Source organism: Erinaceus europaeus, chromosome 13 (assembly GCF_950295315.1).
Source record: "Erinaceus europaeus chromosome 13, mEriEur2.1, whole genome shotgun sequence".
Lineage (NCBI taxonomy): Eukaryota > Metazoa > Chordata > Mammalia > Eulipotyphla > Erinaceidae > Erinaceus > Erinaceus europaeus.
This window is the reverse complement of record NC_080174.1, coordinates 53,630,438-53,649,813: the sequence shown is the minus strand read 5'-3', so window position 1 is coordinate 53,649,813 and position 19,376 is coordinate 53,630,438. Positions and strand designations below refer to the sequence as shown.

Below are 19,376 nucleotides of genomic sequence, written 5' to 3'. Positions count from 1 at the left end.
GTGCTCTGGTGTCTCATAGCGTGTGTGTATGTGTCTCTCTCTGCATCTCTCTCAAAAATAAAATTAATAAAAAAATTTTTTTTTAAAAAAGAAAAAAACATTCCTGGATTCAAAAGCTAGCCAGAGGCTTATTTAACTACATGCATCTAAAAAGGACAGAGGAAAAATTCACCATTGCATTAGGCAAGCACAAATACTTTACAAATGTGAGGGGGGGGTGGAGTCTTTTCCAAATTATTCTTGCACCGAGAATCTAAATGAATTTTTCTACCTTTAATTCATATTTGTTCTCTTTGTTTCACAAATATTATCACAGCTCATATTTTTTGTTTTGTTTTTTGTGGGTTTTTTGTTTGTTTGTTTTTACCAGAGCACTGCTCAGCTCTGGTGGGGGGGGGCTTGAATCTGGGATTTTAGAGCCTCAGGCATGACTGTCTCTTTGCTATCTACCCCTGCCCATCACAACTTATATTTCTTGGATTTTCACCATATACCAGATATTTTGCACACAACTGTTTCAGTTAATCCACTCACAGCCTAAAAGGCTGATATTAGTATTACCTTCCCTGTTTGATAGATGAGCGCAGTGGCCCAGAAAGCTGGAACCTGCCCACAGAATCACGCAATAAATAAATACATGGCTGGGCTAGGATTACAGCCCAGGGATCTCCCATTCTAAAGCCACTGACTTTAATATCTAGTCTACAAGAGGTCCTGGACTCCGAGGGCCTAGACAGAAGGAAGTGTGGAGTAGGAGTGAAACATGAAAAGTGTGTGGTAAAGGAAGAATGTTACAGCCACCTCCAACTCTGCCTCCCAAGAAAGCCCCCAAATAATCGAGACCGGAGGGATTAAGGGAAACATGCATGTGCAAGAAAAAAATGGTGTCTTCAGAAATTTATATACTACCGCACAACATTAACGAGGTGGGAGAATAACCCAGCCCTCAATATAACCAGATAGCTCCCTGGAGGTGACCTTGAGATCACTGTCCTTCCAATCCAGTCTCTCGGTGCTCTCATCAGCTCAGGTCTCTCAAACTGCACTCGATTGGTCCAGTCTGAGCCAGCATGGCGGTGCCTTTGTAACTCAGTCCGTATCCAAAGATTGCAGCATCGGGGGCCGCGGGTCTCGCGAGTTAAAAGGCACCATGCTGAGGACGGCGTGGAGGGCGCCGAGCTTCATTCGCGCCCCGGCGCTGGCTCAGGCTCCAGTGCTGAGGCTGCCAGGCGGAGGATGCGGCAGACTTCACTCTGACCTGCAGGTGAAGAGCTTCACTGGAGGTGAAGAGCTCCCAACAGCTAGAGCATTGATGGCGTTCAGCGGAGACAGGGGACATGGGGCCTGGGGGCAGGAAGGGGGAGGAATGTGCAAAGTCAAAACAAGTGAGAGAGGGTGGTTGGTGGGTAAGGACTAGACGAGGTAGGAGGGACACAGGACCGGAGGCTCAGGGAGCAGATAGGCACAGAGGTGCAAAGACTGGGAGAAAGGGGCTAGACTGTTTTAAGAAGCTGAGCCTCGCCCGCACTCTCCTTTGTCTCATTCTCCAGGTTGCCCGCGGATATGCCAGCCAGAAACCAGGTTGGGGGCGCCTGAATACTTGGGGTGGCCAAAGGGACGGGGATTGCCGGTCAGAACCGTGGAAGCCTGCTGGGGTGGGGAGGACCCTTCGAATCGGGTAGGAGAGAAAATTAACTCGCCAGGGAGAGCATGTCCTTGGTACTACCCAGGTACCACCTAGAATATAGCACTGGGCCTCTGCTCTTGTGAAGTGGAGGGCTTGATTCCTCACTCAAGCAGTCAGCATAGGGTTACTTACTAGGTAAATTGGGCAAGTTACTTCCTCTCGAGTCTCTGAATGTATGTATTGTGAATGAAGGTCGTTACAAGGATCAATATCAACATATGAAAAGTAACTTTCAAACTGTGCAAGAAAGTGGAGTGCATACTTGTATCTACTGCTGTTGGCACTGTGTGCTTACTGTCAGAGTAGCTTCTCATTGGAGAGGACAACGGGATTACTACCATGCCTCTCCCTCACAACCAAACGACCACATCACATCCACCATGGCAGAAAGTTTCCTGTGGTCTCTGTTTGGTGCTCTATATTGGACCATGGGCCAGACTGGGAGATTCAAAAGCAGTCAAACACAGTCCTTCCACAAATGTACCTATCCTAGTAAGTAATCTGATAGCTGTTGAGTCAGACAAGTGCATAAGAGGTGAAGGCATTCTCCACCTTCATATTTCCAGCATGAAACACAAAGGTGAGTACCTTAGGGTTTGCAGAGAAGAAATTGAGCCCAGTGTCTTGTATGACACACTGGATGTCTTTGACAAACCTGGGATGGGAATATTTTAACTCTTGGGTGTTTTTTTTTGTTTTGTTTTCTTGTTTTAACTCTTGGTGTTTTCATCTCTGCACTTGACAGTCCAATTCAGTGAAGAACATCCCTGCAATTGAGAAGTAAGCAGGAAGAAATCTCTGGGGAATTAGCCCTGGGAGGATTAGCAAGGAGAGAGGAAAGGCAGTGATGCTTTATCTGAATTTGATTATAGTATAGGGCAGAGAACCGTACAAGTCTTGGCATGATGAGGGTGAGTAGATAGTGGGACAGAGGAGTTCATAGAACTCAACTACTACGTTATTTCCTGTAAGTGAAAATCCTGCACCATTAGACACTATAGGAGTAATATGCATCACAGATCTTTATAGAAATATCTCATCTCGACACAAGGTGGTAGCACACCTAGTTAAGTGCATATACTACAGTGCACAAGTACCAGAGTTCAAGCCCCTGGTCCCCTCCTGCAGGGGGAAAGCTTCACAAGTGGTGAAGTAGAGCCACAGGTATCTCTCTGTGTCTCTTTCTCCCCCTCTCTGTCTCCAATTTGTCTCTGCCTCTTGTCCAATAATAATTTTTTTTTTCAAAAATTTAAAGATTTTTAAAAAGAAATACCTCATCTCTTCATACCTCAAAAAATCCCTGCGAGGGCTAGGTAACGGTAGACTTCACTGTGTGTACATATTACCAAGCATAAGGACCAGGTTCAAGCTCCCAACCCCTGCCTGCAAGGGAGAAATTTAATGGGTGGTAAAGCAATGCTGAATGTTTTTCCCTATCTTCCCCTTTCCTATCAACTTCTGTCTTATTAAGTTTTAAAAAAAAAATTAAGGCCTATGAGGGAAGAAATTGTGTCCCACGTTATAGATTATCAAGCTACCCAATGTCATACAAGCATTGGATCATACAGGGGATGGGGCTGGGGTTTGTTTGAATCTCAACTGAATAACTCCAAGCCCAGAATACTGGTCAACCCCTGTCCTATACAGTGTGAATTGGGCAGTCCCTCACACAGTACAGTGACTTGGGAAAAAAAAAAAAAGAACCATAGCTATAATTGAAACCCTCTCAGGGAGTCGGGCAGTAGCGCAGCGGGTTAAGCGCATGTGGCGCAAAGCACAAGGATCCTGGTTCGAGCACCCGGCTGCCCACCTCCATGGGAGTTGCTTCACAAGCGGTGAAGGTTTGCAGGTGTCTTTCTCTCCCCCGTCTGTCTTCCCCTCCTCTTTCCATTTCTCTCTGTCCTATCCAACTATGACATCAATAACAACAATAATAACTACAACAAGGGCAACAAGAGGGAAAATAAATATTTTTTTAAAAATTTTTTTTAAAAAAAGAAAGAAACCCTCTCTTTGCCTTTCCTGTGGAATGAATACTCATTGGGTAGCAGTCTCAATTTTCTGATTATCACATTGTTTCATGTTCTCCATCCAGCAAATCAGATCCACACTAACTTTAACTTCATGGAAATTAACCCCCCACCTCGAGAGAGACTCATTTGTTGTAAAAGAAATCTTCAGTTGCCTTTTCTTTTCATGTTGGTATGCTTCTAAAAACCTCTTCTGTTTCATTTGGTTTAATCCCCCCTTCTTAACACTATTCTATTTACATAACCACTTCATTCTATTTACATAACCTCTGTTAACAAGCACCACCCTCCCTCCAGGGCATCGGTGGTTCAGTGATAGAATTCTTGCCTGCTCCGCCCCCTCTCCTTGTCATACCCTGATTTTCACCAGTCACTTTTCTCTCCACCCTCTCTGCATCGCATCCTGTTCCCACCCTACTGGGCTAGTATATTTATAAGGACAAGATTGTAGTTTTAGTTTTAGCTTAGCTCGGCTTAGATTGTGCTGCGTCCTTTATGAATAAAGAGATACTGCCTACAGCTCAACCATGAGTCCCTGGTCGTCTGTTACCCGCCCGTGAAGCCAGCCCGGCGAAAACATTTTCAAACTAAATGAAAACAGCATGGTTCCCCTTGCCACCTATCCCAACACCACCCTCTCATTGCTATGGTTTTTCCACAGGGCTGATGATGTAAGAAGACTCTTGTCTTTGGAAATGGCCAGGATATGTCACCTATGTCAAACTTTAGCTTCCCTCAGTCCTCTAGGACCCTATCCTACCCTAGAAACACCTCCCATTCAAGGGATAAGTCATAGCACTTACCCACTGCTGTTCTACTTCCATTTGTCAATAGCCACAAGCAGGGCAAGAATTGAACCTGGGACTTCAGAGCCTCAGGCATGAAAGTCTTCTGCATAGTCCTTATATTCTCTTCCCTACCCAATATCCCCAAACTGAACATTTCAGTAGCAGAGACAGTCTGTTCCTCCATTGCACTCCTAGTACCTGACAAACATGTTCAATAAAGATCTAATGCCCAAAAGAATTAATAAACTTAAGGCCCATTCATCCAAGAAGTCATTTCTCCTGTCAGTGGCACTGACCTTGAGCTCACCTCCATGTGAATACCTTATGATTGACCAGAGACCACATTCTAGTGAGCAGAGTAAAAGCAGGCCCTGAGCCAGTGTGATGGCATGGCCTTTAAGGTATGAGTGTTCTTAAAGGGATGCAGGCTTCACATATTCTTTCTTTCTACCTTCAACAGAAGGAGAAGCTAAAAATCCAGAAAGAGTAGTTGATGAACAAGATCATGGCAAACCCTGAGGACACCAGGTCCCTGGAGGCTCGAAGTTGGCCAGGGGGCCTCTGGGAAGAGATGGGGTGGAAGAGGAGTGGGGTCTGCTAGCTGGTACTTTATTTAGGGTTCTTATATTCACTAGGAGTTGGAGGTTGGATGTGGCTTGATAGGACCAAGCAGTGATGCTACCTAGTTGAGTTCACACATTGCCATGCACAAGGACCCAGATTTGAGCCCCTGGTCTCCACCTGCAGGGGATAAGCTTCACAAGTGGTAAAGCAGGTCTGCAGGTGTCGCTTTCCCTCTATCTCCTCACCTCTCAATCTCTGTCCTATCAAATAAAATATTAGAAAGGGGGGGAGGAGTGGCTGCCAAGATCAATGGATTCACAGTGCTGAAACCAAACCCCAGCAATAATCCTGGTGGCAGAAAAGACAGACAGCCAGAGAGAATGCATACCAAGGGAAATAAAAACTTGACTCTACCCTGAGTTTTATGGTACTGGAATCAGCACCCAGGCCCTACCTCACACCTGTGTGAACTCAATGCAGCATTCCTCTGAAGCCAAAACCCATGTCTTGTCTCTCACTATCCTGTTGCTGAGTCAGTGTGAAAGGGTCATGTGGTCAAGGCCAAGGTTTCCACTATTCTGTCTGCAACAGTCCAAAATTTAGTGTGTGGATACAGGAAGGCCTACTGAAGTGACAGCATGTCCTTGCAACCACCTTTTTGCCTTCCCCCCTCCCCTTTACATTATGGACGAGAATCAAGAGAATACCTGAAGGAAAGCTACTTGGAGATGAGTAGGAGCTGGTAATTCTGAAAACTCATTAGTGAAAGCACAGAGATAAAGGTAGCAACCGGAAGAGGGAAGCCAAGGAGTAGATCCTTGGCAGTTTTGGAATCTTACCTTCCTTCATTGCCGAGAACCTCCAGCAAGTGTCAGATTTTTAACCATGATTGTTTGCATCTTCAACTAATTCCTAAATTCAATAAGAATGTGCTTGAGGGGGAGTCAAGTCAGGCTGTAGTGCAGCGGGTTAAGCGCAGGTGGCGCAAAGCACAATGACGGGCGTAAGAATCCCGGTTTGAGCCCTGGCTCCCCACCTGCAGGGGAGTCACTTCACAGGTGGTGAAGCAGATCTGCAGGTGTTTCTTTCTCTCCCCCTCTCTGTCTTCCCCTCCTCTCTCCATTTCTCTCTGTCCTATCCAACAACAATAACAACAATAATAACTACAACAATAAAACAACAAGGGCAACAAAAGGGAATAAATAAATATTTAAAATAAATAAACATTAAAAAAAAAAGAATGTGCTTGAATGTTACCATAGGCAGTGGCACACTCAGCTGAGCAAACATGTTACAATGCACAAGGATTCAGGTTCAAGCCCCCACTCCCCACCTATAGGAGGGAAGATTCCAGTAACGCTGCAGTTGTCTCTGTCCCCCCTTCCCTCTCAATTTCTTTCTCTTTCAAATAAACAAAATATTTATAATAAACAAATCTTAGAAAGAATTGTTTGCTGTGTTTGAGGGGTGTTGCCCCTACTACATGAGAGAGTATCCCTTCCTTGGATTTTGTTTTGTAAAGGAGAAATAACCCAGTCATTTCAGATCTTAAAACTCAGAAGCCAATCAAGAGCATTAGTAATTGTTATTCCTTGTATTCTTAAACATAACCCAGACCTGGGCCCTTTTTTCCTCTGTGCCCAGTTCTCATCCTCTGTGGTTTGTAGTTTCAGTTATTGCCCTGACTGTCAAGATCCAATGTTATGAAGAACACATGCAGAAACATCAAAAGGTAAACATTAGGCATTCATCACGACTGTCAAAGGAAAGGAATGAGGGAGGCAAAGGTCTCTGGGTTCAGAAAGGAAGGCAGCTTGGCAAGGCAGGAGGCTTTCTACCTCTTATGGAGAAATGGAAATCTTACAGGACCATGCCGAGTGGCCACAAAGTGCAGAACATAGTCACGGTTTCTGGCACATAGTGGATGCTCAGTAAATATTTATTGAGGACATGAGTGAAGGTAGATTTCCCCCTGGGTTCAAATCCCTGCTCTGCCACTTCCACTTAAACAGTTTGTGACTGTGGGGGAGTTACTTCATATGTCAGAACCTCTATTCTGCTAGATGTAAAATGGGGGGTCCTGATGGTGCCTGTTGACAGGATTGCAGACTTTTTTTTTTTTGCCTCCAGAGTTATTGCTGGGACTCAGTGCCTGCACTGCTCCTGGAGGCCATTTTTCCCCCTTTTGTTGCCTTTGTTGTAGCCTTGTTGTGGTTATTATTGTTATTGTTGATGAAGAGAAAGACACCTGCAGACTTGCTTCACCTCCTGTGAAGCGACTCCCCAGCAGGTGGGGAGCAGGGGCTTGAACTGGGATCCTTACCCAGGTCCTTGTGCTTTGCGCCACGTGCACTTAACCCACTGTGCTACATCCCAACCCCCCGCAGGATTAAATTTAATAGCAGCCAATATGAGGGGCCAGGTGGTGGCACAACAGTAAAGCACACAAGTTACCATACTTGATACCCACCTGAGAGAAGCTTCATAAGTGGCAGAGCAGGATAAAAGTGTTTTTCTCCCTCTCTTTTCCCCTCCCCCTCTTGCTCTGTTTCTCTCTGACCCTATCATAATTAAAAAGGGAAAAATGGGGAGTCGGGCGGTAGCGCAGTGGGTTAAGCGCGTGAAGCACAAGGACTGGCTAAAGGATCCCAGCTCGAGCCCCCGGCTCCCCACCTGCTGGGGAGTCACTTCACAGGCGGTGAAGCAGGTTTGCAGGTGTCTGTCTTTCTCTCCCCCTCTCTGTCTTCCCCTCCTCTCTCCATTTCTCTCTGTCCTATCCAACAATGATGACATCAGTAATACAATAATAACAATAATGACTACAATAAAAAACAAGAGCAACCAAAAGGGAAAATAAATAAATATTAAAAAAGAGAGAGAAATGGCCATTGGTTGGGCACACATGTTACAACCAGGTTCAAGCCCCTGGTCCCCACCTGCAGGGGGAAAGCTTTGCGAGTGGTGAAGCAGTGCTGCAGGTGTCTGTCTGACTCTCTCCCTCTCTGTCTCCCCTTCCCACTCGATTTCTGACTGTTTATCCAATAAAAATAATTTTAAAAAAAATTTTTTTTAAAGAAAGAAAAAATGGCCACCAACATTGGATTCATCGTGTAGGCACCAAGCCGTAGTGATAACCCAGGTGGTAACAAAAAAAATAAATAAATAAAAATAGCAACCATTGGGATATATTTGCTATAACGTATTTAGGCCATGTGCAAAATAGAAGTATCAACCCATTTAACCCATATAGCCATTTTTCTATCCCATTTTACACAGGAATAATCTAAGCATAGAGTGATTACATTACTAGGCCACTACTTAGTGGTGTTGTGAGATGCAACACTAGGAAATAATGTACTAGAGCTTGAAGCTAGGTACTCCCTCTCCAAGATCCCTATTCTTAACTATTATGCCGTATTTCAGCCCAATGTTAGGCATGATAAGTAGGAAGTCACTGGCAGTTTTAACAAGCACATCCCTGTGTAACCACAGAGGTGGCACGGTGGATAGAGTGCAAGCATGAGGACCTGAATTCAGACCCTGGAATCACATGTGCCATAATGATGCTCTGGTATTCTCTCTCTCTCTCTCTCTCTCCCACTTCCCCACTGTCCCTCTCTCTCATAAGTAAATAAATCTTTTAAAAAATAATAATATGCACATGGTTGTGAATATACACTGGTCTGGTTCATGACTGTTCCTCATTGTTCCTGGAGCTGACTGAGCCTTCTCTTTGAATATCTGAGTTTTGTTCATTTAAAGTAGAGAGTCCACTGCACAAGTCCCCCAGGGCAGCATCTGGCTGTGGTTGGAAGCCATTAGGAGGATCACAGAGACTTCCCTTCTCTCCATCCCCACTGACAGTTGACATGACTGTGGAGAGGCTAAGTGGGTATATAGGAAAGCGTAAGATTTAAAGCCAGACGTAAATTCAAAGCCTGACCTCATACTAGGTCCCAAAGACATTTCTAGGACCCTTTGCTAATCAAATAACATCTTTGAGCCTGTCCTCATTTGTGAAATGGGATTACCAGCAATACTTCTGCATTATACTAATATTCATATAAGATAGGCAGCTTAGTGGCATGATAATAACCATCCTTAGTGTCATGAAGTGGCACTCCACTTATTTGTAAAGTACTAAAATGCTACTGACTTATAGGACAAAGTTCATAAGCGCTATCTGCTGATGAGTATTAACCAGAGGAAAGGGTTGCTCAAAAAATCTCTGTAAAACCAATCATGATGTCTTTGAGAAGATGTGCAAGGAGCTGAGGACTGAGTACACCATACCCCCTCTGTACTGTTGAAAGCCTCACCACCACTCAGCCAAGAAGGCTCTGTGCATTCAGGTATGAGTCAGAATTGCTGTTTTCATTAGCCCCACTCTGGACTATAGTGGAAAATGCAGAGGGGAGGGGTTTCTGATAGAGGTATGGTTAGTCCCAGGATCTTGAATGGAGCCAGGGAGATCATAAGCCACCAGCTCCACAGAGAAAGGGTGGGCTGCATCAGGAGAGACAGTTCCCACCCCATCTGTCCAAGTTAGATTTTACATAGAATTACACATCGCTTCTCAGCCTTTTGGCTAAGATCAAGTGTAGTACATAGAATTACAAAGCTGCTCATGCCCCACTTCTGTCCCCAGGTTTACCAGGAGACTCAGAAGCTGAAGAAGCAAAAAAGGGCCTTAAAAGCTGCAGCATCAGCAGCCCAGAAACCAGACCAGATAAACCCAGAAAGCCCTTCTAAAACAGAGCCAGAGACAGTCAAAGAAAACCAGTAAATTCCCATGTACAGTGGCGAAGCAATTACAGAAGCCAGACCTCCCACCTTCTGCACCCCTTAGTGACCCTGGGTCCATACTCCCACGGGGTTAAAGAATAGGAAAGCTATCGGGAGGGGATGGGATGGGATATGGAGCTCTGGTGGTGGGGATTGTACCCCTCTTATCCTATGGTCTTGTCAGTGTTTCCATTTTATAAATAAATTTAAAAAAAAAAAAAGAAAGAAAACCAATACATTCTATTAAAGGGAACCAGGAGACAGCTTACCTAATAAAGCATGTACTTTACCATGTACAAGACCCTGGTTTTGAGCTCTGGCATAGTGGTAGCACTATCACACCAGAGGAAGCTCCATGTTGATATGAATATGTCCCCTTCTTTGTCTCTCTTTGCCTATTTGAAATAAAAAGAATGGGAAAAGTCAGCCCCAGCACAATGAATTGTGAAGGCCCTGGCACATGGGGGAAGAAAGAAGCACTTTGTTAGAATGTGTCTTTCTGTCTTAAAGAATAATGGGTGAGCAAGTGGGGCTCTTTGTGGCCTGAGGAGAAGGAAAAATTCATCCCTTCTTTCGGCTCTGGGATCCCAGGTTACTTGAGGCAGATCTCCTGCCCTCACATCCCAGAGAACACTGATGACACATCTCATACACACTTGCATAAACAACTCCGTTGCTATGTGAGTGGTATCTCAGTGGTGCTGAGACAGCACACAACAGCAAAGAGGAAATGTGGCAGATGCTTGCTGGTGAAGGCCAGCTTTAGGAATTGCCTTCTAGACTGAGTCCTACAAGACAAGTGAATTTTCACCAGGCAGACATGGGAGAGAAGACATTATGGGCAGAAGGAGCTTCAAGTGCAGAGTAGAAGAAATTCACAGATAAATGCTGCATTTCAAGAACAGTTAAGATTTGAAAATAAAGCTTGGCAGGTAAGCTGAAACTTGGGTGTGACAGACTTGGTGTGCTGGCTCAGGAGACTACTGACTGCTGGGGAATAGGGAAATGAGGTTTTAAAACCAAAGATGCAATGATAGCAAGCCCATTGAGATAGTTAAGCAGTAGCAGTATAAAAATTGAATGGGAGAGAGGATCAGCAATTTATTGTTTGGAGGAGGACAGGGATATCAGGTATAATTGCTGTTCAGAGTAAGAATCTGATTTAAAAAGAAAAAAAAACTGCCAGTGTTACCCTAGAAAACTGCACATACAGAAAGCATTATTTACAAATCCTGATAAGTTATGAGTGCCTCCAGTCCCCAGAAAGTTCACAAATTTTTCCAAGTTAAGTGTGGAGGCCTTGAAATTTGTGCATGCTTGGTATATTTGAAGAACCCAAGGAAGATAGCATGTATAAAGCTGAATGGACAAGATGAGTAGATGGGTAAGACAAAGGGTTTTCAGCATGTGTTAGACCATTCAAGATGCCATAAAAAGTACCACAGATTGAATGGCTTAAACAAGAATTAGTTTTCCTATAGGAGGCTAGGAAGTACAAGGACAATGTGCTGGCAGGTTTGGTTTATAGCTAAGATAAGTGCTTTCTTAGTATATTCTCACATGACAAGGGAGAGAGAGGTCACTTATTTTTTTAATCATAACCAGGTGTACCACCACCTGGCCCCAACATGTCACTTAGAAGAACACTAATCCCCTACCTTTTGAGAGCCCTCCCCTCATGGTAATTAATCGCCATTACTTCCCAAAGGCCCATGTCCAAATGTTAGCACTTTGAGGGGTTAGGGCTTCACCTTATGAAGCTAGAGAAAGACACAAACAGCCAGTCATAACATTGGAGAAAAGACTTTGGACTTCAGAGAAAGAAAGAAAAAAAGCTGTGTTAAAGTGATGTCCAAAGAGTGACAGGAAATTTAGATCTGGGACTCTAGGAAGGTCTGCGCTAGAGATGTTAAAGAAGTTAAGGCGGGGGGGGGGAGTTGAGTGGTAACATAGTGGTTAAGTGCAGGTGGCACAAAGCGCAGGATCCGGGTTCGAGCCCTCGGCTCCCCACCTGTAGGGGAGTTGCTTTACAGGTGGTGAAGCAGGTCTGTAGGTGTCTGTCTTTCTTTCCCCCTCTCTGTCTTCCCCTCCTCTCTCCATTTCTCTGTCCTATCCAACAACGATATCAGTAACAACAATAAAAACAAGGGCAACAAAAAGGGAAAATAAATTAATAAATATTTTTTTAAAAAGTTAAAGGGGACCAGCTCTCAACTAATTGGAATGTAATGTAATTAACTGTGCTTGATACACTGTGCTTAAGTGTATCCTGCTTGTGCACCCACACATACATAATTCAGTTCCTATAAAAAACCCTGTAGAAAAAAGGAATGGGGCGGAGGGTAGATAGCATAATGGTTGTGCAAACAGACTCTCATGCCTGAAGCTCCTAAGTCCCAGGTTCAATCCCCCACACCACCATAAGCCAAAGCTAAATAGTGCTCTGGTAAAAAAAAAATATATATATAGAAAGAAAAAAGGAATCTGGGGAGAGCCGCTGGTCTGTCCCCAGAATCAGCAGAAGCACTTCTCCAGGACTTCCATGTCTAAAAGGCTCTGAAGAGAGGCTGTGAGCTGCTCTGCACTGGCAGTCCCAGAAGACAAATCGGATTCGACTTCCAGAGGCAGAGCTACGAGCAGCAGATCGCTTTCTCCTCTCCTCTCCTCTCCTCTCCAGGATCAACTAGGAATACCAAAGGAGACCACCGGGACCGAAACAAGACAGGACTAGAATGACCACAGGAACCCAGTAAATCACTGGTGAGTACAAACACTTGTGGCTGGTGACAGAGAGGAGAGAGGGGCCTAAGGAGAGATTAAGTGACTGCTAACAGTTCAGCAGTTTATCAGTGGAGACACCACCTCCAGTCTGCTCCACCAATAAGGGGACAGCTGAAGGGAGGAAAGGACTCCCCAGAGACTCACCAAGTGAAACTCTGAGTCTCCATTGCTACTACCCTCAGAATCTGGAGCAGCGACAGGAAGGGACACCAGGGGACAGAGATCTAACCAGGAAACTCAGAAGACCTATACCTCAGTGGCATAGCTGAAGGGCTGTGAAAGTCTCTTTGCATAACCACTGGATTATCTCTGCCACACCCTGCTTTATCTCTTGGTCAGGAGTCAGTGATTAAGCTAAGAAGCCTATTGATAGTTTAAAAGCCCTCAGGCTCCCATAGCCTACAGGGAAGGAAAAAAAAACAAAGAGGCTTTTACACCACTGAGCTCCAACTCAGGGATTGAAATAACTGTTAACTTCCACCACTGTGAACCCTTTAATTAACTTACCTAGACAAAAGTCAATCCAGGCAATAGTGATCAATAATTTGAAAAGTACTGATAAAGGGAACTCATAACATAATATATAAAATGGTTAAAACAACAAGAAAAAATATTGGAGACTCGAACCAGGACAAGAGTCCAGCTAAAAGTCCTCCAGAGGGTGAAGCACAAAATAACAAGTTCAACATCCAAACATTAGCTAAGGAAATAACCGGAGTGAGTAAAGAATTTGAAAAAATTGTAATCAGAAATGCAGGAACAACAAATGAGAATATGGAAGAAAATTCTAATTAGCTCGGTTATTAGAGAGCTGAAAGCTGAAATCCTGCGGAGCTAAGAATGTAACTAGCTGAACAAGCTAAAACAGTATCAGAGCAGGGCGACAAAATAGATGAACTCCAGAAAACAGTAGAGGGCAGAGAGAAGAGAATCTATGAGGCTGAAGACAGAATTAGCAAGATTGAGGATGAATTAGTGACAACTAAAAAAGAAGTAAGAGGGGAGTCGGGCTGTAGCGCAGCGGGTTAAGCGCAGGTGGCACAAAGCACAAGGACTGGCATAAGGATCCCGGTTCGAACCCCGGCTCCCCACCTGCAGGGGAGTCGCTTCACAGGCGGTGAAGCAGGTCTGCAGGTGTCTATCTTTCTCTCCTCCTCTCTGTCTTCCCCTCCTCTCTCCATTTCTCTCTGTCCTATCCAACAACGACAACAATAATAACTACAACAATAAAAAAAAAGGGCAACAAAAGGGAATAAATTTTTTAAAATTTTAAAATTTTTTTAAAAAAGTAACTAGTCATAGCATTTTTAAGCCATTAAAAATGATTATTTGTGATTAATAGTGAGTTACAAGATTATAAGATTATAGGATATAGTTACATACCACATCTACCACCAAAGCTTTATGCCTCCATACTGCCCCCAACCAAAACTACTATAGTTCTTTTTTTTCTTCTCCAGGCTTATTGTTGGGGCTCAGTGCTGGCACTTGAATCCACTGCTCCTTGTGGCCATTTTTCCATTTTATTGGATGGGACAGAGAGAAACTGAGATAGGAGGGGAAGATACATATAAAGATACCTGAAAACCTGTTTCACTACTTGTGAAATATCTCCACTGCAGGTGGGGAGCTGGGTGCTTGAACCCAGATCCTTGTGAGGGTCCTTGTGCTTAGTACTATGTGCACTTAACCAGGTGCACTGCCACCGGCCTCCCCCATAGTTCTCACAAAGTCTGAGTCAGTGGGGTGGAGCCACGTGGTGGTGCACCTGGTTAAGGGCACATATTACAAAGTCTTTGTCAGTTGATTTACTTCTGGTTTTGTTTGCAAGTTCGTGTGTTTCTCTTGTTTATATTTCACATATAAGTGAAATTATCCCAATAGTTAGCTTTTATTTTGCTAAGTATAATCACCTTCAGTTACATCTATTTGGAACCAAAGAATGCCATATCATTCTTTTTTATTGTAGAGTAGTATGTCCATGGAATGTATATCCCATAACTTTTTTTAAGCCTTATTTTATTTATTTCCAGTGCACTCTTCAGCTCTGGCTTAGTGTTACTGGGGGGTTGAACCTGGGACCTTTGGTGCCTCAGTCTTGAAGACTCTGCATAGCCATTACGCTATCTCCCCGGTCCTATCCCATAACTTTTTATTATTATTTTTAAAAATTATATTATCTTTATTGGATAGAGACAGCCAGTGATCGAAAGGGGGAGATAGAAAGAGACACCTGCAGCCTGCTTCACCACCGCAAAGCTTTCCCCCTCTTACCCCCCCCCCCCCCTTTCAAGCGCTTGAACCCAGATCCTTGCACAGTGTAACACGTGTGCTCAACCAGGTGCGCCACGACCTGGCACCCCTATCCCATAACTTCTTTATCCAGTCATCCGTTGATGGGCATTCAGGTTGCTCCTACTGTTGGCTGTTGTGAATAATACAGCAAATTTATAACATCTTGATGAACGCTGTCGTGGCACTTTGCACTACAGCATTGAATCCACTTGGATTCACTTCCTAAGGAGTCCTGACTCAAAACACCCGCCCAAGTCTCACTAACAGGAAACAGAGTCGAGAATCAAAGCCAGGACCGCCAGGCTCAGAGTTGTTCCTCGGTTATAAAAGTATTTTGATCGCGTTTTCCACCACGATCGCATGAGCATATCCGAGCGAGTGAGGATGTCAGACACTCCACCTCCCTCCAGAGCGTGTTACCTGCCCCACCTCCCTCCAGAGCGTGTTACCTACCCCAGTCTCCCCGCCTCCCCGCCTCCCCGGCCTACGTAATAAAGGGCCTTCCCTCAGTAGCATCCCAACAAGCGGCCTTCTGATTGGCTACTTTTGCCGTCCTCCGCATTGCCTTAGCAACTAGGCTGTTGGGACGCTGCAGCCGGCCCCCCAGGCTTCTGGCTACCAAGTGTCAGGGATTCATCTTCTTCATTGCTTCAAGCACCATGTCGCTGCGCACCCTGCCGCTGCTCTTCTTGAACTTGGGCGGGGAAATGCTGTACATCCTGGATCAACGGCTGCGGGCCCAGAACATCCCTGGAGACAAGGCCCGCAAAGGTGAGAGGCTCCCTGCTCCCACTGCCAACCCCAAGCCCGCGAACACCCACCTCCAGAGCCACAACCGCAGCCTCGCCGCCCCGCCCCCGGCCGCCCCGCCCCACCGCGGGCCCCTTCACAGCCCGCCTACACCCCTGCACACGGCGCCCCTGGAACCCGGGACCTTTTTCACAAAGCCACAGCCGCATCCACCCGGTCAAAGCGCCCCAGGGATCAGATGCTCACCCCACCCCCACCCTCCGCAAAGAGCCTTTCACAGCAAAGGGACTTAATACCAATCTCGGATATTATTGGGGTACCTGACACTTCCCACACCTGAGTTTCTTTGGCCTCTCAAACTGGAGAGATCTCGAAATCCCTGTTGACAATAGGGCCCTCCTAAATGTAAGGTTTCCACCAGCTCACCACCTGCCAACATACTCATTGCTAGTGCAAGCATCCTCTCCCCGCAGAATATGGGTTCTGATTCAACATTCTTCTGTGTAGTAGCTTCATAGACTGGAGACCAGTCTTGCTAAATTCAGGAAGTATTTTTAGAAAAGCGGGGTTCGGGGATATATATATATATCCATGTAATAAAGTTATGTCATACCCTTCACAATTACTGGAAAAAAATGCAATTATGGAAATAATTATATGAGAGTTTGTAAAACATAAACTCTGTCTCTCATTTACGCCACATTTAGTCCCCAAAGAAATAACCACTCAAAACTCTTTGCACGCTTTTCCTCTTTTCTCAAACACTACTTTCACCAGAAAACTGGGATTAAATATGAATGATATTCTGTAATTTGAAGGTAATAGAAAATATAAAGTAACTGACGTGGCCACTGATTAACTTTTTTTCTCTCCAGTGATCTCAGCATACTCAACTGATGTTAAATATACATTCGGTGCTAGCCATACATATTCAGGTAGTCTTAATATTCAGATAGACCCCTGTCTTACCTTTGTAGTCCAACTCCTGTCACTGCCTGTCTCCTGCTTTGTATTTCAATAATACTAAACTGCTTGTAGGTGTTGTTTTAAAGTCTTCAGTTATGTTCTCATCCTATCCCCATTTCCATGGAGATCTGTGTATGTTGTCTATCTCCCCCAACATCATCTTACTCATCTTTGTACTGCAATACCTAGGATAATGCTAGGGAAAAAAAGTCTAAATTTGAGCTCAGTGAATGTTTAGTTGAAGATCTAAATTACCTGTTACATATGATGCTGCTGTTTACTCCTTAAGAGGGGCCTGTTTTCCTTGGCACCTCTGTTATATAATTTTATTCTAGGGTGGGGGTATATATCATAAAACATATCCAAAGTCCCAGGTTCAGTTCCCTGAACCACCATAAGCCAGAGCTGAGCCATTAATTATAAATAAATAAATAAATATAATTATTCGGGGAGTTGGGTGGCAGCGCAGCGGGTTAAGTGCAGGTGGCACAAAGCGCAATGACCGGCGTAAGGATCCGGGTTCCAGCTCCCGGCTCCCCACCTGCAGGGGAGTCGCTTCACAAGCGGTGAAGCAGGTCTGCAGGTGTCTATCTTTCTCTCCTCCTCTCTGTCTTCCCCTCCTCTCTCCATTTCTCTCTGTCCTATCCAACCACGACGACATCAATAACAACAATAATAACTACAACAACAAGGGCAACAAAGGGGAAAATAAATATTTAAAAATTTACTTTAAACAATAAATAAATAAATAAATATAATTATTCCAGGGATACCAGTGGAGCTAGCAGGTAGTTCTTGAACTAGTAGTGCCTTTTGGAAGGCAGCATCAATTAACAATTATGAGGATATTCTCTGAAGTCATACACATGGGTCCCAATTTCAGCATTGCCATTGACTTGATTGTATTAACTTCTATAAGCCTGTTTCTTTTTCTGTAAAATGGAAATTATAATAATATATGCCTTCCAGCAAGGTTATAAGGGTTGAATAAGACACTGTGTTTAATATGTTTGGCATAATGAGAATAGATGCTGTCTTTTTCTAAATATTTATTTATTCCCTTTCTTTGCCCTTGTTTTATTGTTGTAGTTATTATTGTCGTCATTGTTGGATAGGACAGAAAGAAATAGAGAGAGGAGGGGAAGACAGAGAAGGAGAAAGAAAGACAGACACCTGCAGACCTGCTTCACCACTTGTGAAGCAACCCACCTGCAGGTGGGGAGCCAGGGGTTCGAACTAGGATCTTTATGCCAGTCCTTGCACTTTACCCACTGCACTACCACCTGACTCCCAGTCTTTCTTCTTTTAAGATTATATTTTATTTATGACACTGAGAGGATTTCACATGAGGCACAGAGAGAAAGGAAGGGAGAGAGAGAGAGAGAGAGAGAGAGAGAATCCAGGGCACCACTCTTGTACATGTCATGTTGGGGTGGAGCTGGCAACCTCAGGCATGCAAGTCCAGCACTCTGCCAGCTGAGCCATTTCCTCAGCTGCTAGGTGATGTCTTTCAAGAAGAGGTCTATGCAAGACCCTGTGAATACTAGAGGACTAGCTTCCTTTGCCTTCAGGAGCTGCTGTCCTTCTGGATTTGTAGCTACAGCTTTAGGAGTTTGAACCATCTTTTAGTGTGTGTGCTTAACCAGGTGCACCACTGCCTGGCTCAGCCATCTTTTAGTGATTCACATTTATACACTCATTCCTCCCACACTTTAGGTGAGGGTCAGTTGCCATATAAGAAACTTTCTGTACACTCACTAGAGATAGGACTTTTGATCAGTCTAGTCAAGCAATGATTATAAAAAGGGTGGGGGTCATATTGTCTTAATGACAACAAACATTTACTAAGAACTTCCTGTGTGTTAAGGACTTCTTTTATTAATGATTTTATTTATTTATTCATGATAAATGATGAGAGAGAGAGAAATAACCAGACATCACTCTGGTACATGTACTTCTGGGAATTGAACTCAGGATATCATGCTTGAGAGTCCAAAGTCTTATCCACTGTACCACCTCCCAGACCACAGGATTTCTTTAAACATCTTACTTCCATCACTATCCTGTTATGTTGATAATATGAGTATCTTCATGTTACTGGTGGGAACTAATGTCTCCAGAGCTGCATAGCTGGTAAGAGAAAGAGTAAAAGGATTCAAACGTCAGGCTCCAAGCTTCATACTCTACACCAGCGTGCTCTTATCTCCTGTACTTCATTGTTTTTCTGGATAGGACTGTATCCAACTCTTTGAGGGGTTTGAATTGTGGGTAAGAGAGAAAGAAGTCTGAAAAAATATCCATATACTCGCTGCTTTTATTTAAAGAAATGACTGGTCAATGGGGATTTGTAGAAGACCGAATAAGAATGTAGGGCATAGAACATGGCCTTCAGGCCAGAGAGACAGTTCACCAGGTGGTGTGCCTTGCTTTGTACATGGCCCAGGTTCAAACCCCAGCACTACATGGGAATGCCATGGAAAGCTTTAGTACCCTGGTGATTCTCCCTCTCTGTGTTCTCTGTACTTCAATGCAAGTCATCCCAGGAATGGTGAAACTGCACATACATGAGGCCCCAGCTCCATCCAAAAGAAAAGGAAAAAAAGAAAAAGAAAGAAGCATGAACTTCAAAAAGTTAAGAAATACTCATTATTTCACTGTTTATAGTTGCCATAGGTGCAAGAACAGGGTCCTTTATGATGAATGCCTGTGTACTGTGACTTGCAAAATATC

At 44.3% G+C, this 19,376-nt stretch overlaps 1 protein-coding gene across 2 annotated transcripts in view; it reads left to right on the top strand.

The window, feature by feature from the left end:
* Positions 1-15,508: 15,508 nt before the first annotated feature.
* The window catches only part of LOC103109033 (protein OSCP1), a 36,597-nt gene continuing 32,729 nt past the window's right edge, over positions 15,509-19,376 (top strand). Inside the window, exon 1 of one of the 2 annotated variants that reach the window (XM_007518037.3) lies at positions 15,509-15,701. In XM_007518037.3, coding sequence (XP_007518099.1) covers positions 15,590-15,701 — 112 coding nt within the window. In that variant the 5' untranslated portion in view covers positions 15,509-15,589. The remainder of the gene's footprint in view (positions 15,702-19,376) is intronic. The other variant, XM_060205894.1, reaches the window with a different exon arrangement.